The sequence below is a fragment of the Hibiscus syriacus genome, unplaced genomic scaffold (assembly GCF_006381635.1).
Source record: "Hibiscus syriacus cultivar Baekdansim isolate YM2019G1 unplaced genomic scaffold, ASM638163v2 tig00111402_pilon, whole genome shotgun sequence".
NCBI classification, from domain to species: Eukaryota; Viridiplantae; Streptophyta; class Magnoliopsida; order Malvales; family Malvaceae; genus Hibiscus; species Hibiscus syriacus.
This window is the reverse complement of record NW_024063082.1, coordinates 2,972,278-2,995,740: the sequence shown is the minus strand read 5'-3', so window position 1 is coordinate 2,995,740 and position 23,463 is coordinate 2,972,278. Positions and strand designations below refer to the sequence as shown.

The 23,463-nt window shown below is 36.1% G+C and overlaps 1 protein-coding gene across 3 annotated transcripts; it reads right to left on the bottom strand.

The window, feature by feature from the left end:
* Window positions 1-4,812: 4,812 nt before the first annotated feature.
* On the bottom strand, window positions 4,813-23,086 carry LOC120161561 (CMP-sialic acid transporter 3-like). 3 transcript variants are annotated; one of them, XM_039171785.1, is made up of 16 exons: window positions 22,870-23,086; window positions 22,564-22,750; window positions 22,350-22,466; window positions 21,456-21,512; window positions 20,360-20,437; window positions 20,150-20,194; window positions 19,756-19,815; window positions 19,483-19,605; window positions 15,842-15,919; window positions 15,564-15,633; window positions 14,870-14,977; window positions 6,560-6,693; window positions 6,310-6,389; window positions 5,613-5,661; window positions 5,438-5,502; window positions 4,813-5,118 (listed from the first exon to the last, which is right to left on the bottom strand). In XM_039171785.1, exons 2-15 carry the CDS (start codon window positions 22,717-22,719, stop codon window positions 5,452-5,454), a joined length of 1,206 nt encoding a protein of 401 aa, XP_039027716.1. In that variant the 5' UTR covers window positions 22,720-22,750; window positions 22,870-23,086; the 3' UTR covers window positions 4,813-5,118; window positions 5,438-5,451. The 3 variants fall into 3 exon arrangements, with proteins under 3 accessions (XP_039027716.1, XP_039027718.1, XP_039027719.1); XM_039171787.1 differs by having other exon boundaries at window positions 22,564-22,741; XM_039171788.1 differs by having other exon boundaries at window positions 22,564-22,737.
* Between the last annotated feature and the right edge of the window lie 377 nt (window positions 23,087-23,463).

The window sequence follows — 23,463 nt, the reverse complement described above, 5'->3', positions numbered from 1 at the left end:
TAAATATACTAACATATGAATGAAACAATATATGAATGTGATAATTTTTCTATAAATATTATTATATATAAAAAAATATAAGATTTAAATAAAGCCCAGTGTATAATATTTTAGTGTCATGGGTACATGAGGTGAAGTGATTATGTATATGTTTTTGTTCTTTCGTGTACATTTGTCATGCACTATATGTGCATTCTGGCACTTTATGTGCAATATGTCACTATGTGTGCATTATTCGACACTATGCATTATGGGTTAACGATGTTTTAACGTTGTGAGATGTCATATCTGATTCTGATTTAGTATAGTGATGTTGTGTTATATAGTACATGTACTTATGTTTAGCACTAAAAGTGTTATCTCTTACCGTCTGTGTTTATATTGCATACAAGGCACAAAATGTGGCATACCATTACTGGGAGTGTTATACCATTACTGGCATTGTTATGTTGCATATAGGGCACCTATGGTATATACAAGACACTAAATGTGTTATACTAATCTGACAATTATATTACATACCATGCAGAACACTCGTTTTTTGATTCGTGTACCATGTATTCTCATGATATAGTATAGTAAAAGATACAATACAATGAAAAAAACAATACAGGAAAAGAGATAGTATATAAAAAGGGAGCAATACAATAAGAAAACACAACACAAGTTTAATTATTGTATTATAGTAAAGCTTTGTATGTAAAGTTTAATTTATACAAAATAATTTATAGATGAAAAGTTAAATTTTAAGTTACTCCTATATGAAATGATCTGATTAAATCTTATTGAATTGATTAAATGGTTTTATACCATATTTTGTACAAAAATGTATATATTAAATAATATTGTTATGAGATTTGAAAAGTATAAATTACATGGATTAAATCTGAAAATGTATATTTGTGTGAATAGATTAAGGGCAAACTATATGTACTTAACTTAAGAAAATTTATGTGCCTAATGTGGAACTATAATAATAGTCATTGTCAGTGGGTGGTTGTGTGTCGGTAGATAATAACTATAAAGTAGATATTTTAATAAATTTAATTGTAGATATTATAAATATTATATATATATATATGGTGATATAAAAGTATATGATAAGAGTTGTGTTTCAAATCGTAGAGTAATATAATAAGAGAAACCGTAGTAAAGAAAAGTGAAAATATGATAATTAACTAAGTATATATAAATATGAATCGTAATAAATTATATTATAAGGATTAATCGAAATTATTTTTGGCACTGTTAAATTATGATATGGAACAATATAGACCTGTCTAATCGTCACAACAAATCAAATGCGAATTGGAAATTAAATATTTCATTATGATTTTTTGTGTTTAAATAATTTAATAATAATTGGTAAATTTGGAAGTTTTGAAAGAAACAAAAATTTTCGTTGGCTTGAAGTATGAAATGTAGTATGAAATCAATGTGACATCCTTAACTTGTATTCGGATTTGAATGCAGGTTAAGGGTGTTACATGGTGAACAAGACTCGGAAGTTGGCGGTCGATTTCAAAGAAGCGACTAAGTTTACTAAACAGCGGAATCTGAACCTATGCAATTCTGACAGAGCATGGTGTAAATGATCGCCTGTTGGAGGGGTTAAGATTAATGTTGACGGTGCTCTCATTGAAAGCACGAACGAGGCAGTCTTGGGGATAGTCGTTCATGATTACCATGGAATGGTGCTTGGTGGCCACGCTCGCAAACTCGAAGCTCCTTAATCGCCTGAATCGATAGAAGCGTTAGCCTTTATTCACGGTATTAGATTTGCAATTGAGAAAAGGTGGGATCAAGCCACAATTGAAGGTGATGCAATTGGAATTGTTAATCGTTTAAACAAACGTCAAGAAGATATTTCAGTGGTTGGATTGCTACTTAACGGGGCTCATGAAGAATTGACTTCCCACCCGAAAATCAAAGTATTTTACACACCAATAGGGTGGCTCATTCTTTAGCATTGGGCCTTTTTTAAGACCAATCTCTTTTGTTTTATTTTGACGAACCTAATTATATTAAAAACAATGTATTCCTCGATGTTATTGACGCTTAAATGAATTTCAAGCTTTTCTAAAAAAATACTTCTTGTTGTTGTTGAACAAAAAGTTCTAAGTTCATTAGAAGTTGGTAAGTAAAAATAAATGAAAAGGATTGTTGTTGGTATCATTCTTATGGTCTAGACAACAAAGTTTCAACATGATGCTTTAATGTAGGTCACTTGATGTTCCGATATCAGAGGCAGAACAAAGATACTAAAGGTGCGGATTTTTTGGGGAATATGCAAAGAACAGATGAGCAGCTATCTTTAGGATCTCATTCATTTTCCAGAAGTTTAGAATAGGCTGAGCTTACCTCAAATTGAAGTGTCTTGCTCCACGGCCAGCTGGGTTGATCAGCATCATTATTGCTGTTAGGGGGCAGAATATTGACAATATGAGCAATTGCATTTTGATGAACACAAAGCGATAAAGCTGAGGTGTCCCAATGCCCATTGCTCTCCAGGAAATTCCGGAAAGAAAGGTGACCATCCATAATATGGGGATCTAGAACATAATCACGTAGGGGTCCAAGAGTTGGGGCCCAAACGTTATCCCAAAAGCGAATGTTAACGCCATTGCCTATCGACCATGCTATAAGGGAGAGTTCATCTCAAATTTCTGAGATCCCCCGCCAGAGAAGGGAGCTGTTTTGGCGCACTATATTACGCGGACAAGGTTCCGTGAATCTGTACTTTTATTTTAAAAGAGTAGTCCAGTAGGCTTCAGACGGTTTAAGGAGGGAGAAGCCCAATTTCATCATGAAAGCTTTATTTTACACCTGTGGACGGATGATACCAAGGCCTCCTCTGTCAGTTGGTTGGCACACGACATTCCAGCGAACAAGAGAGACTTTATTTGTGCCCGAGGAAGAACCCCAAATGAAACGTCTAACATGGCGTTCAATGTCCATGTAAGTTTCCTTGGGAAGAGGCATAACCTGCATAAAATAGACTGGGATGACTGATAACAGTGATTTGGCCAGAGTAACAAGACCTGCTAAGGAAAGGCATTTAGCAGCCCAACCACTAAGTTTTGCCTGGATTTTATCCAGGATAAAATTGTAGTTGCTTGATCTCATACGCCCCGAAAGTACAGGTACTCCAAGGTAATTACCAACTGCATCAACCACCTGGAAGCCTAGGGAAGAAGATATGGCACTCATCGTATCTGCATGTGTTTGGGGAGAAAAAGATTTGAGACTTTCTCTTGTTAACCTTGTGCCCAGAGTAGTAGCCGAATAAGTGAGTGTATTTTCAATGATTTTGGTATGAACATTGTCTGCTTTCGCATATAACATTAGGTCATCAGTGAAGAAGAGATGAGAAATTTTGGAACCTCTGCGGGCTAAAGTGAAACCTTTCCACAAGCCGTAATCAACATGGTGACGAATGTTGTGACCCAGTCGTTCCATAGCTAAAACAAAGAGATATGGGGATAAAAGATCCCCTTGGCGAACCCCTTTCAGGAAAGAAAGTGACCGAATTTTACCATTCCACTGAACTTGTAAGGATGAAGAAGTGAGGCAATGCATGATGATTGAGATGATGCTAGGGGAAAATCTGGCTTCCGTGAGAGTATCACAAATAAAGTCCCACCTTAGCCTATCAAACGCCTTTTCAAGGTCGATTTTAATCGACATCCAACCTTGCTTGCTTTTCAATTGACGCATAGAGTGAGTGACTTCTTGACTGATTAATCAATGAAGGATATGTTTCCCTCGCATGATTTTTAAAAATATTTTTAAATAAAAAGTTCTTTTTATGAAAATTAGAATTTTTCTGATGTTTTGTTGACTCTTACTGTATGAAAAATATATTAAATTATCAATACAATTTTATTATTTCAATTATTAATATTTTAAATAAACTTTTATACTATTTTTTAACATTAAATTCAAAATAAAATGGCAAATGCGTAACTCATGGCCCTATAGTAAACCCAATTTATCATTTTCACTGTTATTGTATTTTCGCATCAATTTAGCCTTCGAAATTGTCAAATTATATCATTCTATACCCTACCCCCAACTTAAAACACTCAATTTAGGATTTTAAGTTACGGTATAAGTTTTGAGGTTCATGGTTTAAAAGTTATGAGATTAGGGTTTAAGATGCAAAAATACGATAGAAACGAAAATAATAAACTAAGTCAACTATAAGGACAAAGATAATCTTTAAACCAAATAAAATTATTTACTACTGAGGAATTGTTAAATATTATTTTTATTAATTCCTAAAGCTATTAGAGTATTAATATCTTTATATTATAAAACATTTATTGCTAAATATTAATAAAATATAATATATACATTTATCTTTAAAATATTAATATGAAGCATTTGTCAACAAAATCTTAAGACCACTATTTAAAAATATTAGTAATGATAAATTCTATTATATTAAACATAATAATGTATATTAAAAACAAAATTTATTAAAATAATAAATTTATTGATAATAGTAATAATTTATCATTTGTCATTAAAATAAATTTGTAAAATCTTGGAATTCTTGCTTGAATCACTATTCTCTTATCGTTGGAGTATTGGTGAGATTTATAGTATACCAAGGAAATGAAATCTACAATAACAAACCTAAGATTTTATATTAGGAGTGAAATTTTAAAATATTAAGATATGATAAATTTATAAAATCCTAAGAAAAGTGAAAATAATTATCAATAAAAAGTACAAAGGAACTATTATGATAATTTGAAATTTTCGGGTAGTCATGGATCAAATATACCACAAGGAATGAATCATAACTGGTGCTAAATGAAAGATTCAGGACTCCAATCAATTGGATAATCAATGTTCACAAATGTAATGATTAAAATAATTATATTCCTCTACGAATAAGGATTCTGAAATTCAGTATAATTTTTTTAATAAAAACTTTTCTTCTATAGCAGATGCAGATTTCTTACTCACTGGCAGCCCACTGGTTTCGTAAACGATGCATCAAGTTATGAACTGTGAAGAACCATTTAGATGGCGTTTATTCTGTCCAGTAGCAAAAACTTGTATTTTTCTTTTTGTCCCACCTAAAAGAATGTATTTCCCCAACTGTTCCTGAAATCAAACCATTTACAAGAATTATTTAACAGATATATTGGTATTTTTCAATAGCGCAAAAAGAAATTATAAGTTTTTATTTTTAATAAATTTGGAGATGATACAAGATAGTATCTGTTCAAAGACTCTCTATCCTTTATCAATAAAGGCTCATACCCCTTGCACAGGCGACACTCGAACCCAGGACCTCAATAGATGGGAAAAATTCATTAACCACAAAGGTCGCTTGGTTCATGCAAGAAATGATAAGTTTTAGCGGTGAAAAAAAGCACAGAAAATTTAAACATTCTATTTATTGCAAGATCATTATCCATACCAATTATGTGGAACTTAAATGGGAAGAAGCGGTCTTTTTTCTTCCTCGTGAACACGATGACTAGCCTGGAGAAAATTAAAAATAAAAAAGCTTTAGATATAGTAAATGCGGGTAAAAGTTAAAGAGAAAAAAAGTCGGAATATTTTAATAGAAAACTGCCAGTGAAAGCTCTCACATCTTCATTTGCTCCAGCAGTCATATTTAGCAACGATGCATCCTTAGACCTGATAAGATAACGGGAAGCATCTTTTGTTTACAGTGGAGCAGAGAACTACAATATTGGGAAAACTGAGGGTAACAACAAGATGATGTCGAGTAATGAGAAGTACGAAAAGCGATATGCTTTCACTAAAAAATATAAAGGCAATGATCTTAAACTGGGGATGTCTCTTGTATTCTTTTTCTTTTCCCTCCTTATCTGGATATGTCCAAGCCCCCAACCCGGTATCTATAGATCATCATAATCATTCACAAACTTCTAAATAGTTGTTCCAACAATTGAACAGAAACACAGGACACTCCCAAAATAAGTTCTCTCAGAACAGAATCGTTAGATCCAATTATGATGATAACTTTGTTGACCCAATAGAAACCATGTTTTAGACACACAACGAAAGTTTATGTGATATGCTAACATCTCATTATTCCAAGACCTCTTAGATTCATCAGTATCTGCTTATTTACCCCCCCCCCCCTTCAACTAGTTAATGGTCAGGAACTAAAATAAACCACAGTCCTCACTTTTGAACAATAAAGGGGGGGGAAATGAACCTTTGGAGATAATAGATCCAGTTATAGCCATAATCAACAGCCAAGTATAGAACAGTTTCCTCGTGGTCCACAAAAATAGCATACAAGAAAAAGAGGTATACCTCTTGCTGTCTTCGCTATCCAACATCTCCAAACTACCACTTTGCTTTTCATTTTTAACCTTTGAAAGTGACGAAAAAAACTGAAACGAAGAAAATTTACATCGCAATTATAAGCAGTCACTCTCTATCATCACAATAATAGAGAAAAGCACAACAGGGTAGGAGTATCGAAAAATAAACAGGTGTAGGTTTCTGTGTGCCTCAGTGGCCAGCATAAGCATATAAGAACACCTATATATGCTAAAATTACCTGATGCATGGAGATAATCACAACTGATATTCCTAAAACAAAGTTTATGGTCAGTGTGTGACCAAACAAAATAGCAGATGCTATGCCAGTAAAAATTGTGGCAATAGTTGAGGAGTATTTTTTCAAGATTGTATCTGCAAGAAAAAGAAGCCATACTTGAGAAGACAAAATACAAACAATATGAGAAGCCTATAGACAGTGAAAGATAAATAAAATAAAATATAGTTCCACTAATAATGCGAGGGTCTAAAAAAGAAGTGACCAGTCAGCCAAACAAAAGAGAATTTTACTGCAATATACTGAAATATGGAAACTGGTATGACAAATTTTAGAAGGGTAGCTAGAGGCATTATGTTGTATCATAATGCTATGGGTATTAATTATACAGTTAGCGTAACATCATTCTCACATTAACTGATACTAGGGGAACTCGTGAGTGCAGTCATAAAAAGTGGTCCGGATGTTATACTTGACTGAACAAAAAACTTAATCTTTTACCATGAACATAAAAAATGATTCACCTAGTATTGTCTAAAGTTCCTTTTCATATACCAACGATTCTTTACAATCATGATCAGGATCAACTAAATCTTAATCAAACCATCATATGAAAGGCGGTATCATGCTTAATTTGCATAGTAGCTGAAATGTTTCCAGTTAAACTATATATTTTGCTACAGAATAGTTTAATATCTACCCAAAAATGTTTTTTTTCTTTGGCTTTTAGAAGATAAATTGCATAACAACAATTTCCAGGTGTTTTCTTTAGCCAGGAAAAATATGGATTTCCTTGTGGAGTTTAAAAAGATCTAGGTTCCCCAACGTCAACAGCTGGCTTTTGGAGTGTGGTTCTCCAAAGGTCCACATCAGGAACACCTCTCCATTCCTTCAACCCACAATATCTGGATGACCAAAGGAATCACTAACTTCCCTAAGAATTGTTTTGGTTGAAAGATTCATTTAGGAGATTAGCACCAGCTGTTCATATCCCTTTACACATTTCCATGGCATCTATGACAGACATAATTGATAGTAGTAGAATTTCCCACAGAATTCTCAAGCAATTATGACAGCAATTTAGGTCAAACTCCTTGCCGAGTGATTCCATAACCAGCTGCTGTAAGTACCTACTAAAAGGTAATAAGCTGTCCTTGTAAGGAAGGACAACCATATCCTAAGAGAATCCCACAAGAGAAAAATAGAAAACGAACCACTACAAAAAAAAAACGAGTGAGAAAACTAGTGAGAGAGCGATCGTGGAGCTTGGTTTGGGTTCTTCTGACAGAGGCGGAGCACTGCCTGGAGAAGGAGCATGGGTAGCTTTCATAGATAATCTTAGTAGGAGAGTGCATAGAAGCGTTTTATGGGAACGTTTTAGCTATTTTGGCAAGGTGATCAAAGTGTTTATTCCGTTCGTTAATAGGAGACCAAAGTACAAGGATTATACATTCTCTTTTGTGCATTTTGCTTGTAAGGAGGATCTGTTCAATGCAAAGGATAGGATGAATAATGTTGTGGTAGATGGAAGGAGGATATCGGTGTCGATTGCGAAATACCAGAAGAGAAGTTATCCGCGTGGCCGAGAGCGAGCTAAAGGAGTGGGGTGCGGAGTTGCCAGCGAAGTGGAGCCAAGAGGGAAGAGATCAATAGTCCAAGTTGAGGCGAGGAGGAGGGAGTTGCTAAGTAAATATCATGATGGAAGATCTTACAAGGATGCGGTAGTGGGAAGGGATAATACTGAGGGTCAGCAGAGGAATAGATGTGGAGATACGAGGGAGGTTAAGAAGCCTTTGGAAGTTCATATTCCAATGGAAGAAAGGACTGGGTTAAGATCATCTCTAACTGGTATATGCAAGCAGATTTTCGAAGTTGAGCTTGTGCAAAGAGGTTTAAGGACTGAGGGTTTTAATGTCAAGGTGATAAGGTGGGGTTTTGCGAGAAATGCATGTCTGATTGTATTTAAGTCTGTGGAGGAGAAAATTGCAGCGGTGGAGGACAAATGGGAGGCATTGTCTTCCTGGTTTGAAAGGCTGGAGCCTGTCATGGAGGAGAAGGGCGTTCCATTACCTTTCTGTGCAGTATCCTTGATGGGTGTTCCTTTAAATTGCTGGTCAGTTTCATTCTTTTCTAGTTTGGCTGCGAGATGGGGCAAGTTAGTAAAGATTCAGGATCAAACGGCTCAAAGAGTGGACTGCAGGGTGGCTCATTTGCTGTTAAGAGTGGAAAGCCCGTTCGATATTCCGCCCCAGGAAATCATTAATACTTATGGTAGATCTTTTATTATTAAGATTAAAGTGGAAGGCTGTGATGAGTTCTTTCCTGAGCTTGATGAGGGGGAGGTAGAAGAAGGCTCTGTGGAAGAACGAGTTGACCAGGGAGAGAAGACTTCATCGGAAGGGAGCAAAGGGGATGATAGAGAAGGTCAGCAAGGGCAGTTGAATTTCCAGAAGGTGTCAGATGCTCAGAATAGACAAGAAGCACGGGCTAAAGGTGCTTCTCATGGGGATGACACAATGACCGATGATAATTTGAATTTTAATGTGGAAGCCAATAATATTACAGGGGCTGACCATGGGGATGAGAGGACAGTAGTAGGTGAGGCGAAAAGTATGCAGAAAGTGTCAGGTGTTCCAGCTGTTGGAAGGAAAAAGGTGTTCAGTGTGGAAGGTGGCTCCTCGGGACAAGATAAAGTTGTCAAAGAATGTGGGATTAAGTATAAAACGGGTAGATCTGAGGTGTTTGGGCCTGAGCAGTATGGGTGTGTTTCACTAGCCCAGCGGTGTCCTGCGGACAATGAAAGCCATTTACAGGACCAAACACATTCTGAAACATATGAGGAGAACAGTACTATCATGGTAGAGGAAGAGAATGAAGGCATTCAGGAAGTTGAGGTTTTTGATATGGGTGACAAAGGAAGTAAGTCTAATAAGGTCAACAGAAATGCAAAGGTGAAGAGTTGTAGGAGATGGAGATTAGGATATCAGGTATCTAAAGGCCTGTCAATAAGTAAGACTTCCGAAGGATTGAGGGGTGGCGGACGTTTTGCGAAGGTCTACAGAAGGTCAAAAACAAGACGAGTTTGGTTATGTTCAGCAAATATTCATAAGCACAATCAGAACAGGCTGGTACTTCATAATTCTAAGCAATTTTCATCAGCTTCAGGGGTTAGGGGTCAGGATAAGGATACTACTGTTTCTGCCCATGGTCATAACAAGCCTATGGGCCCTATGAGTAGCAGCATTTCTCCAGTAAGTGGGATGGCAGATCAGGTTATTGCTTCTAGGAATCGGAGAAAATACAGAAAGAAGAGAAGAGGTTTAATCTCAGAAGCTCTGGCTAATGCAGATGTATCTACAGTCTACTCTTGTTCCTTCTCTAAAGTTCTTGAGGAAGCATTGAATACTTGGGAAATCTGTCAGAGTTTAGGCATTTCTTTCAAGGAAGGGAGGGAGGCTTTTATTGATAAAATTAGGAAGATGGAGGAAGGGGTAGGGGTGGCAAATGAAGCTGCTAAGTGAGTCAGTTACTTGCTTCCTCGAAGGTTTGGGCTTGAAGTGTATATGTTGGAATGTAATATTATTTCGTGGAATGTTAGGGACTTAGGAAGAAAGGAAAAAATTAAAGGGGTGTCGAGACTTGTAAATAAGAACAAACCGGTCATATTGCTTTTACATGAAACAAAACTGAGTAAAAACAAGAAGGGGCTTAGAAGGAAATTAGGATGAAAGCTGCTGATGGGAGAAAGTTTCCAGCCAGCGGATGGGTCAGCCGGTGGATTGTTGTGTTTGTGGAATGAAAATGCTTATGAGGTAAGCAAGGTGTATAATCAAAGTAGATTTCAGGTGTTAACAGGGAAGTTCAAGGTGTCTAAAGTAGAATGTGTTATTATTAATGTGTACGGTCCTTCTGTAGAGGAAGAAAAGGAGTTTTTCAGGCAACTGTTGAGTTATGTTCACTCTGTTAATATGCCAATTTGCATCGGGGGAGATTTTAATGCTTATCTCGACCAAGAGGAGAAGATTGGTGCCTCACAAAATTGGCATTCAATGGGTCTGCTAAGGAATTTCTTGCAACAATCAAATTTAATAGATCTTCCTTTGGCAGGTGGCACTTTCACTTGGGGTAATAATAGAGAAAGCACTACTTGGGTAAGGCTTGATCGGTTCTTATTGAGTAGCAGTTTCTTAAGCTGCTTCCCCAAGTCTGTTCAGAAATTACTTCCTAGATCTCTCTCTGATCACAATCCGATACTATTGGTTGAAGATGTGAAAAATTAGGGCCCTAAACCTTTTCGGTTCTTTAATTATATGCTGGAGGAAGATGGTTTTGTAGATATGGTTCAGAATGCAATGTCAGATCAGGTTGAAGATAGAGGAGGAAGAGGAATTTACAGTGTATTAAAAGGAACTAAGAAGCGTATCAAGGAATGGCCATTCAGAAATAAACAGGGGATATCTGAAGCTATTACAGGGTTGGAGAGCAAAATAAATGATTTGGAAATTAAGGCGCAAGGCAGTGGGCTTTCTACTTTTGACTGGGAACAACTTCTGTCATCCAGAAAAGAGCTCTGGAAATTGCATAGAATTGAAGAAAGTATTTGGTTTCAAATGTCGAGGGCGAAATGGATAAATGATGGGGATAGAAACACTAGGTTCTTCCACCTATGTGTTGTAAACAGAAACAGATTCAACACCATTTCGACATTGAAAGTGGATGGGGAGGTGATGATAGATCCAGTGTTGATCAAAGATTATGTCTCCCAGTTCTTTAAGAAAGCCTATAACTCTAAAGATTTTTTAGAGGTGGAGAACTTGAATTTAAAATTTGCTAAATTGAGAGGAGATCAAAGGAATAGCCTGGAGGTTATGTTTTCAGAGGAGGAAGTAAGGGAGGCTATTTTCTCTTCGGACAGTTCTAAAGCACCAGGTCCCGATGGGTTTACGATGGGTTTTTTCAAGAAATTCTGGCCAACTATGAAGGGGCAACTCATGAAGTTTATGGAGGATTTTTATTGCGGGAGAAAATGGGATCATGGGGTCAATCATGCGTTCATTTCTCTGATCCCAAAGAAAAACAATCCGGAAGTAATTGAAGATTATAGATCTATAAGTCTCGTTGGCAGTCTCTATAAAATCATTTCCAAAGTTTTAGCAAGGAGACTAGTTTCAGTGATTCAAGATATTGTGAGCCCTTCACAATTTGCATTTATTCCGGGGAGACAGCTTTTAGATTGTGCTTTTCTTGCAAACGAAGGCATAGACTATTGGAGGAAGCAAGGGCTGAAAGGGGTAGTTTTCAAAGCTGATTTTCAGAGGGTGTATGACACGGTTAAATGGCCAATTATCTTTAGGTTATTGAGAGTCATGGGCTTTGGGGAGAGATGGGTTTCTTGGATAAAATGTTGCCTCTCCACGGCGTCAATTTCGGTGTTAGTGAATGGCTCTCCTACAGAGGAGTTCTCGATGGGCAAAGGGTTGAGACAAGGATGCAGTTTGTCTCCTCTCTTGTTTAATTTAGTGGGGGAACTGTTAAATCGTATGTTAGTGAAAGCAGCGGATGTGGGACTTTTTCAGGGTTTTGCTTTTGGAAGATCGGTTTCCTTTAATTTAACCCATTTACAATTTGCTGACGACCTGATTTTGTTTTGCCGAGATTCACCTACCTATATTCTCAATATTAAGAGTCTTGAGGATTTTTAGCCTAATGACTGGACTCCGTTTGAATTTGTCGAAGAGTAATTTGTATGGAATTAATGTGGATGACGATGTATTAAATGAATGGGCTAAGGAGGCTGGTTGCGCAGTAGGTGTTCTGCCCACAGTATATTTAGGTTTACCATTAGGTGCAAAGAGAAATTCAGAGGCTGTTTGGGAGCCAGTCTTTCAGAGTTTCATCAAAAAGTTATCCGGATGGAAAGCTTCCACACTATCTATGGCGGGCAGATTGGTGTTGATAAAATCAGTTCTGTCCTCCTTGCCGATTTTCTACCTCTCTGTTTTCAGAATCTCGAGTAAGGTTTATAGGAAGTTAAATTCTCTTATGGCCAACTTTTTGTGGGGGGAAGGTTCTTCAAAAAGTCGAATTCACTGGGTGAATTGGAAAAGGGTTTGTCAACCCTTCGAGGAGGGAGGTTTGGGAATCTTGGATCTGAATTTCGCTAACAGAGTGCTGGGTAAATGGGTATGGAAGTTCGCAAATGAAAAAGACACTCTTTGGAAGAACATGATTTGCAGTAAACATAATGTGAGTAATCTGTCTTTAGACCTCAAAAAGGTAGTCTCTCCTTCGGATTCTTGGATATGGAAGGGTATTACAAGAAACTATTTGGCAGAGGATGCAATTGGTCATGGTTTGCAATCTCACTCGAAGATTCAAGTAGGCAATGGCAAGTCTATTGTATTCTGGCACGATGTTTGGCTAAATGAGGATTCTTTCAAGAATCAATTTCCAAGGATCTATGTTCTTTCCAATAACAAGTGGGGAAAAGTTTCTGAGTTTGGCAGTTTCTTGAGCAATAGATGGATTTGGAATATTCAAACGAGAAGGAATCTATGTGATTGGGAGCTGGATTACTGGATTCAATTGATGTCATTATTGGAAAATGTTGGTCAGTCTGAATCGGTGGATGATTTTCTGGCGTGGTCGGGGAAAGGAGATGGACTGTTCACCGCTAAAGCATGTAGGTTGACTCTTTCTACAAATTCAGGGGGTAGTTTCAAGTGGAAAAGGTTCTTTTGGTCAGGTTTGGCTCCCCCAAGAGTCGAAACTTTTCTGTGGCAGGTCTCTCATCAAAGATTGGCAGTTAGAACGGAGTTGACAAGGAGAGGTGTTTCATTGGAGGAGGTCTCTTGTCCGTTTTGTGCTCAACAGGAAGAAACAATTCAGCACTTGTTCATATCGTGTTTGGTAGCATGGGACCTATGGAGCAGTTTTTGGAGGTTATGGGAAGTCTCGTCAGTCTTACCTAAAGACCCAGTCTCTTTGCTGTGCTCTTGGTCGGACATGAGGCCAAATTCTCTAATATGGAGCTTTATACCGAGTGTAGTTCTATGGTCATTATGGAAGGCTAGAAACTCGGTGGTTTTCGATGATTGGAAACTGGACAGCCATACTCTTTTCTTCATTTGCAGATTTAGATTGGCTAAATGGTTCCTGGCTAAGCACCCGGACGTCTTTATTCAGGTAGACTCCCTTGTTGGGGACCCTACACTTGCAGACAAGCACCATACTAGGAACAGTAAAAGGATGAAGGTTCAGGGTTGGCTTCCTCCTCCACTTCATTTTTTCAAAGTTAACGTTGATGGGGCAGTCAGTGGGGACGGGCTGCTAGGGGGAATGAGGGGCATTTTAAGAGATTCAGAAACTAAAATTCTTGGGTCCTTCTTGCACGTTGTTGGACCAGGTCCTCCCCCACTTGCTGAGCTGAAAGCCATTGAGAAAGGCATTGACTTTTTTCTCTCGTCGGAATGGGCGAGGAAGGGAAGGTTAATTATAGAGAGTGGTTGTAAATCAGTAGTGGATTGGATTTTGCTGCCGACATCATCTCCTCATTTTTTTAGTTCGTTGGTTCAGAAAATTGCTTCCCTAATCTTGGAGAGGGAGATCATTGTTAGACATATCCCGAGGAGCTGCAATTGTGAGGCTGATACTTTAGCTAAACAGGGGATTGGATGATGAATGAAGGTTGCCTTAGAGGTTTTGCAGTAGGGTTGGTGGTCTATTGAGGTTGTTGGGGTTGAGTCAGTTTTGGTGTTGTTTAAGGGAGTTATGGTCGCATTGGGGTTTTGCTTTCTACGTTCTGTAATTTTTTAGGTTTTGTTATTTTGTCTTATGGCTGTATTTTATGTACTTTGTTTTTGATGAATAAAATCCTAAGGCACTCTTTTCCACCTTCCGCTGATTAAGGAGCTTTCCTAAAAGATCCATTAATCAAGGAGGTTTTTAATGAGGCCTGAAAATTTTATAAAAAAAAAAGTAGGAATTACTTTCTCTACAAACAAGCAGGAAACAAAAAGCAGTTCAAACTAGAGTACGATTTAGTTTGCTGCATGTGATCATAAAGGCATGAAGGATAGCGAAGCCTCAAACTTAATGTTGGTACCGCTTTTTTTTTTTTTTATAAAGATGTTGGTACCTCTTTTTCAACCTTTTAAAACCATTCAACTCATATAGATATGCACTAAGTCGAGTATTTTTTCCAAGGTCTTATCAACTTCAGTGTTTTCCGGTAATCCCTTCATTTTCTTTGCCTTTTTTTTTGCATCACTTTATAGTAATATACATTCGTACTCACTTCCGTATTAAATTTACCTGCATATTTGAAGAAGAAAGATGATAAGATCCCTTGGGCTGCATTGTTGCATATTAGAAGCATTGTAGCCTTTGAATGTCCCTGCAGGATATCCAAGCTACTGGGACCTAAAAGAAAAGGGCACTTAAAGCAATTTATATGCCTTCTAAACAACAAAAATATCAGTATAAATATACGTACTGAGAAAGAGCAAGCGAAGAGCGATCCAATTACAAAAGTGTATAACTAAATTAGACTACACTTGATATTTTAACAAAGCAACCACTTAATTTAGCAATATTATTCTACTTGACATTAACATAAAGTTCTGAATCAATCCAATATCAATATCTATTTAACAGTAGACAGTTTTGCACACTGAACAAATATTTTTCTCAATATGCATGATTTATGTGGATAGAACATGGAATACAACAGTTAGATTAAACAAATAAAAATCGAATGAAAAGTTACAAAAGTAAGTAAAGGTAATTGAATCTTACACTAATGCAAGTGAATCCAGAATCCCTCATATGTGTGTGCATAAATGCCTAAAGGAATTTGAGTGACAATGAAGAAATAGCACCCAAATGTGATCAATAAATATTAGTTGACAATCATCTCATAGTTTCCTCCAAATAACCAGAGTTTATTGGTGACTTCATGCCACCAGGCAGAAACAGTAAATTGCAAGCTTAAAAGTCTATTTCTTACCTTTAAAAAGTGCAGTTCCAAGAATGGCTAGGAAATTGAAAATTGCACCATATCCATAAAGAAATAAGTTCTGTGAAACACATAAAGCAACCACAAATAAATGGAGGATTCAAATTAATGGCCAAAGAACATTCTTTTTAAACTATTAGCCTAACCATCAGCAAATTACTTTAATTCTCACAATCCATGCCATGTAAGACTACATGAGTTTTTTTCCTAGTTGTTATCAAGAATCAAGTCTACAGCCTGGACAAAAAATTAAATCATTATAAACGCACCTGATGGTAAATGCTCGTCTCAAACTGGCTCTTTAAAGCATATTCATTAAAGACAGATGCCATGGATGGGACAGTAACCTGTATTAATGTCATAAAGTTAGGTTTCATTGTGTCATAGTCTCTAACATGATAGAAACATTAATCTTATACAAATAACTAAAGATTATTTAACAATGTCCTATAGCAGTGTCTTTGTAAGAGGGGCACAACTAGCAAAATAGTGCACCACTTTACCATTATTTTTGGCAGTTTGTGTGTTCCAAGTAATTTGGATCATATGAGGGTTTTCCTTCACCAGGTATTTCACCGTGCTGTAGCACTCTGTTTTTTCTTATTAACAGCCTTTGTCGAACTGATGTCTTTAATCGTTAATCAGTTTTTTGGTCCTGAATTCATATTATCTTAAACTACATCTATTGACTCTAAAATCCCAACCCACAAAAAATAACTCAATTACCAATTTATTCTGTTTCTATTATTTATTTATTTTCTATTGATAATTAACGTTATTAAGGAGCATTTTTTTTATAAGAAGTGGAGGCCTCGTTAAACCCCCCCTTCATGATTCCTAAAACACCCTAAGATGTTCCATAATCAGTGGAAGGAGGAAAAGAGTGCCTCAAATTTTATTACTAAAATAGTACAAAGTATGTGATTACAACCAAGCTTACCCCCCCCCCCAAAACAATATAAAACCCGAACACAAAAAGAAAAACAATCCAACCACAAACCCCCTATCTTAGCCAATTCCAGACTTTGCTAAAACATCTAAGAAACCATCATAGTATTAAAGCATGCTTAAAACTTGATTTGATCAATTTTAGCATCAAGATATTTACTAGATATAAATTCAGACAGTTGATTTTGCAAGTTTGCATAGTAAATTATGAGATTTATTTGTAAATATACTTGAGTTCAAAGCTAATAACTGGACTAATTATTGTATAACATCTAAGAGATAGTGATGTGGTAGTAAATTATGTTGTGAGTTGAATGATTTTTGGTCAAAGTAAATTATGTCATATTATGTTATAACTAAAGTTAAATTATTCTTTAGTTCACTTCTAACGTTAACTGCTTCAAAAACCAAAGGTCCAAATCCAACATTTAATACACATTGTTTTATAAGAATAGAATAATGGCTGTCCCTTTTTTCCCATATGTATGGGGTAAGGGGGAGGTAAGATAGTAGGCTGCCCCCAACACCAGGTTGAGAGCAGCTTCCGTAGGAGACCTCCAAATTATGAAATGCCCTCCGTGGGACTTGATCCCACGACCTCAAGGTTTAGAACCTTGTGCTCTACCAACTGAGCTGGATGGTCATTTCTTTTATAAGAATAGAATGCCTCATTAAAAACCCCATTCATGATTAATGGAACTTATAGAGAAGTTCCTTAATCAGCGGAAGGAGGAAAAGAGTGCCTTAGATTTCATTAATAATATTAAGGATACAAAGAGTTAAAAACATCAAGAATGACCCCCTTACAAAACAACCCAAAAACCAAAAACAAATACCCCTAACAAACACTCTACTTAGTCTATTCCAGCCTTAGCTAAGCCATCAGCCTCTATATTAGTTGTCCTAGCATCCCATCTAATTACACCCTCCGAATCTTTAAGCCTATCAGCTATGTCCTTGACAATTATTACATACACATCTGGACATTTTTCGACATTCTTAACCCATTCCATTACCACCTTACTATCACTTTCAATTATCAACCGACCCTTAATACACCCTTGAAAAGAATCAAAGAAAGATAATCCCTTTTGAACAACCTTTAGCTCCATCAAAGTAGGTGGACCTGGGCCAAAAGCCTCCTGGAAAGAACCTAAAATCGAACCTGCATCGTCTCTTAAAATAACACCAATTCCACTTCTCTTCTAATCACCGCTGGTCGCTGCATCCACATTCATTTTAATGAAACCCTTAGGAGGAGGGGACCAAGGAATCTTAGTGACAATCGATTTGTTAAAGGAAGAACATAAATCCCCTAGGGAAGGATCACTGATTAGAGAGTCCTTAGGAATAGAAATCTCTTTGAACTTGGCTAAGAACCAAGAAGCAAGCCTAAATCTTGCTAAGAAAAATAAGTCGGTCTGGTCAATCTTCCCCCTTCGAACACAATGGCATTCCTAAATTTCCAAATGGTCCAAAGAACAGCGCCTGGAATAAAGGGCCAAATAACATAATTAGACTTCAATTCATCCCAAGCTAAAAGAAAGCTCTGAACATTTTCATGAAAAACCGAATTGAGTCTCCAAAACTTCATGAATTTGTTCCATAATGTCCATGCAACAGAAAATGAAAAGAATAAATGAGAGGAAGATTCCTCAACCAACTTACAAAGTGGGCATAAAGCATCCTCAATTCCCAAAACCCCTCTTTTAACCAATTATGTCTTCACTGTCAGCTTATGAAGAACAACCTGCCACATAAAAGACTTAACTCTTGGAGGCACCAATCCCCTCCACATGATGTTCTTCCAAAAATGAACCTCCACCGAACCCGATGAACACACCTTAACACATGAACTAACAGAATAGACACCAACCCCATTACCTTTCCAAATCAGACTATCATTGGACACTATAGACAGGCTATATTTAGATATGATTGACATCAAATTTGACCATTGTTCAAATTCCCAATCAGTCAAATTTCTCCTCAACTGTACATTCCAAAACCAGCCCATTGATCGAAACTCGCCAAACTCTGTTAATTTGCGACTCTTATTTGAAGAAATGGAAATCAATCTAGGGAAGATAACCTTGAGCGGAGAGTCCATCGCCCAAAGGTCTTGCCAAAACCGAATGAGCTCTCCATTACCAACTTGGATTCTACACATGCTTCGGAACTTGGAACCAAATGAGTCTTCTTTAAAATGATTATTCACCACTGATTTCCAAATCCAAGAAGCTTGAGTTGGAACCTTGCTGTTAAGCAATAATAAGGACGAATCAAGATTGTATTTGCTGCATAACATCTTCCTCCAAACAGATTTTCTATCATTAGCAAACCTCCAAGACCATTTTCCTAAGAGAGCTCTGTTCATATTGTTTAGATCCAATACACTCAAACCTCCCTCATTCTTAGATTTACACACAGTGGTCCATTTAACCCAATGAATCTTGTTTTTTTCAGTTCTCCCTCCCCATAAAAACTTACATAACAAATCATAAAATACTCCTTACTCATCCTTTGTTTATTTTAATTTTGTCAACTAAGCCACTGGTGTAGTTACTAATGACTTGTGTTGATATCAAGTATTTGGTTGACACCTAGTCCTGGATACAAACCCTGGACAACCCCTCCCGTCCCTACTTATAAAAAAATAATTATATATATAATCTTTTAACTTGAATAAGTATTCGAAAATCCCTTTCCCAAACATATTATAACCTGCAGCAACATGCAGGCACCCAACTTCTAAATTGCAAAATAACTCCTTAAGCTGTGTTAAATTAAAGTGTAGTCTGTAAATAAACAATTTCTAGTTTTCTATATGTATGGAAAAAGGGAAAACATGCATCTAAAAAATCCCACTGCATGAATAAAATCATTGCAAGATATAATCCTTTAAAACAGACAGTTCAAAAAGTTGCCACATCAATTAAGTGAAGCCACTATGTTAACTTACAAAAATTAGAGTGTACATGTATGCGCCCGTTGCAACCGGAACACCAATTGACGTAGTACCCTCTGGTAAAGACCGCAACTGGTTTATGCTAATTCCAATAAGCAACAAAGCCAGAGCCTCCCACTGTTACAAATATGGATCAGCGCCACATATATGTAATAAGGATAAACTATAATCAATTAACAATTCCAAAAGTCAACATATTTGCTTTCAGTTTTAGGATAATTGATCACGATACGGTTAAATGAGAAAATTCTTTCTGTTCAGACTAACCTGAATAATAGAAAACCGTCGTTTCATGATCATCTTTAACAAGATAGCTATTACCAAAACCTGCATAAGTAGGACAGTACTGAAACAGATTCACTAAGAATTCTAACAGGAAAACCACAAGAAACAGCAGGGTCATGTGCATAGTACTTTAACATTTTCTATGGTGGACAGCAGCATAAAGTTAGGTTTCACCAATAAGTTAAACTTCTAGATAGAAAGAGAATCATACACAAATGGTATTTAGGATTCATCAAACCAATTGATTGTGTGGTAACAACTATGTGATGAAGTTTTAAAGCATAAACTAACCCAAAATGCATTTATTTAGAGCAAAAAGGAGATAGGTTAGAACCTATACGATTTAAATAATCATTAAACAAAATGTATTATTCACCTTTAGGTTGCTAAGCATCTTCACAGTAGCAGGATTGAAATAAAGCTGGCAGAGGAATAACAACATAATTATTAGAAAATAAGCCAAAGAATATTAAAAATAAATTTTAGCTGTGGATAAATAGTTTAACAGAAACATAGCACATAGTTAAGTAACTGAAACTATTCATGTGACGTAGAAGAAGCGGAAAGTTCAGTAAGAAAACATCACCTGCATGATGAACTTTAGGTAATTATTAATAGCGTAAAGTAGAGCCGGAACTGCAAGAAGCACATTATTTCGAGCAGCCTGTAAAATTTTAGAACAAAGAAAAAGGAACCTTGAGGTCAAAAATATGTTATCCATGAATTACTATGGTTCATACCATTTCAGAGAGGTAGATTCAGGACAAACAATAATGTGCAGATAAAAAGGTGAAAAATGAGCTAAAAGTTTCAAAAGGATTTCATGGCACATTAAGACGGATTTGCTAGACCAAAATTACACCACGTTAATATTTAATATTAATACAGATATTTTAGTTTACAGAATGCAATCCAAACACATTTTTATTAACCAAATAAGATATTTAATCGGCAGCATCATTTTCAGAAAACCCATTATATGAATGAAGAGTTAAATTATATCAACTATTCATAAAAACCAAAGGAAGAATAAAGAAAACTGCCACTCAAAAATAAAAAAAAATCCCAACAATGTATCTCCACTCTAAAAAAATAAAACAAAATCCATGCCTCTCATCTACCATTAGTCTCATTAAAGTTGCATAACACTGTGTTTGACCAAATTTACTGCACAAGACCAAAGAAACCAATAAAAAAGCCACATCTATGTGAAACTATAAACATTTCACTCACTTGCTGCATCTCTACTTTCAGCATGGCTTCTTATAACTGGAATTCTTCTAATTTCTCCCCCTCTATGACCCAAAATATCTTAAAAGTATCAATTAAGATCACAATGAATAACCATGTTGAAATGCCAATTGCTATTGTTTATCTACCGCAAAGCAGATATGGCTAAGTCAGCTTCTTGATCAGTCTCACAGTTTAGCACTCAATAGAAAATCATCCCATATCATTAGAAGGAACTTAATGAAACTAACATTCAAACCGATAATCAGTCCAATGGTTGATACATGGAATAGTATACAATTTTTTCATTCTTTGTCGAAAGCAATCGGGATGCATCATAAAACCATCAAATTTATTAATGGTACTAAGAATCAATATGCGAAATTAGCGATGCAAAAACTAATGATACAATTGCAATCAGAATCAAAGATTTGTGGAAGTAAATTTCTTACCTGCACTAATGATGAAATTGAGAGAAGAGATTTCTCCCCAACTTTCTTATTCCGAGCCTTGAGTGAGAGAGAGAATGAGAAATAAGAACAGTTACATCTAATGAAAGAATTCAATAAAAAAGAATCTGAAATAACATTTAGTGAGATAATCAATGGGCTAGGACTTCCATTAATCTTTGAAATGCAATTGTTCCCATTCTACATGAATACTAATAGCAAGCCTATTGAGCTTCTACAGGCTAGTCTTAGTAACTTTTCCTAACACTGTAGGTCAATAGCAAAAACAAACTTATTGGGTATACTCAGCTCTATATAAGGGCACCTTATATTGGGTACACTCGGCTCTATTTTCCCCAATTATTCTGATAAGTTGCACTAGAGAGACATTTAAGTTTCCTTTTGTCTATCTAACCTAGTATAAAAATCTAATTTAATTGTAAATTCAACAGGTATAATGATGACTTAATTGAGAATACAACTCCATGGGGACAAGAGAGTTCATGCACTGGACACCAATTTAGGTATATGTTATAGAAACCTGCCCATAGCTAAATGAACACATTTTTTTTATTAAATTCTTCAAAGTTTTTATAAAGAAGAAAAGGAAGCCAAGTCCAACACACCGCCATGTGGGCACCAAAAGTATTGTTTTGGGGCAAGGGATTGACAGACTCTCAAGCAAACACATATTGTCTCTTAAGCATACATAAGTTTTTGGTTTCATTCATTGTAGACATAGTTTGCTTCACCCGAAAAAGTTTTGAAAAAGGAAGAAACACTATTAATAATTACGAGATGGAGTCCCCTTTTGTTGAGTTCTTGAACTCCATTTTAGGTATATGGTATAATTCCCCCTCCTATTCTAGTTGAAAATTAATAAAATGCTAAAAGTACCTGGAACAAGAGCATAATAATGGCGAAAATAACTTTGGCCACCTCAGTAAGAAAGTTAACACTAAGGGGGCTAAACTTGAAACCCCCATCCACCTTTGACATATATACCAATATAGGCTGCAATGATTAATATAAATATATTGTGTTAGAATGCAAAGAAATCACGGATCGGAATTGGTAGCTAGGATTTGATGGTTAGAAGCAAAGAATTTACCTGAAAACCGACCAAAATGCAGTCCCCGGAGACCAAGAGAACGTTGAGGAGACGAGTTTTGGAGGATACATAGCTTCGGTGCGTATCATAAGCCCTCGAAACGGTTTTACTACCGGGCGATGCTATTTTTGAGTGGCAAGCACTGCATTCTATCATCCCCGCCAGCGCCTGCACCTAACTAATCAAACTAACAATAGATCAACTGCATAAAATCAATTTTAATTTTCTAAAAGAATAAAAAAACCTAGAAAAAGATTATTTAAGGCGGCAATCTGGGAATTGGTCAAACAAAAGGAGAAAAATTACCTGAGTGAAGTTACGAGGAAGCGAAAGGTTAGAGAGGCTGCAGATCTTGAGAGATCTCGAAGCCCTCGTTCAGATTTGGACAAAACAAAATAGAAATCTGAAAATTAAAGGGCCAAAATGTATGGAAAGAAAGAGTTGGAAGCTTGGAAATGGAAGGTGAGATGTAACGTCACTTGCTGGCTGTTCTGTCCTTTTAGTTTTGCTTATGTTTGAATAAAATATTAGGGAAACTACACTTCAGGTCACTCAATTATATATTTAATAAAAAATGGATCACTTTTTTAAAAAGGTTATAAATAAGTCACTCACGTAAAATATTATTACATCTTTAAAATTGAAATGAAATATGATGTGGTCTAATATGGCATGATATAATAATATTTTTATTCTCTAAAACTTATATATTCAACCAATTTTATCTTAATTTAAAATAATTCAATAAAATTAATCATTCATATTTAAAAAAATACATCAATTTAATCTTTTTTGTAATATTGTCAAACCAAATGAGTCTATCTAATCAAAGTAATAGTTGGATAATTATAGTGTCATAAAGCAATAATAAGTTCTGTTAAATCGTAATTATACCAAAAA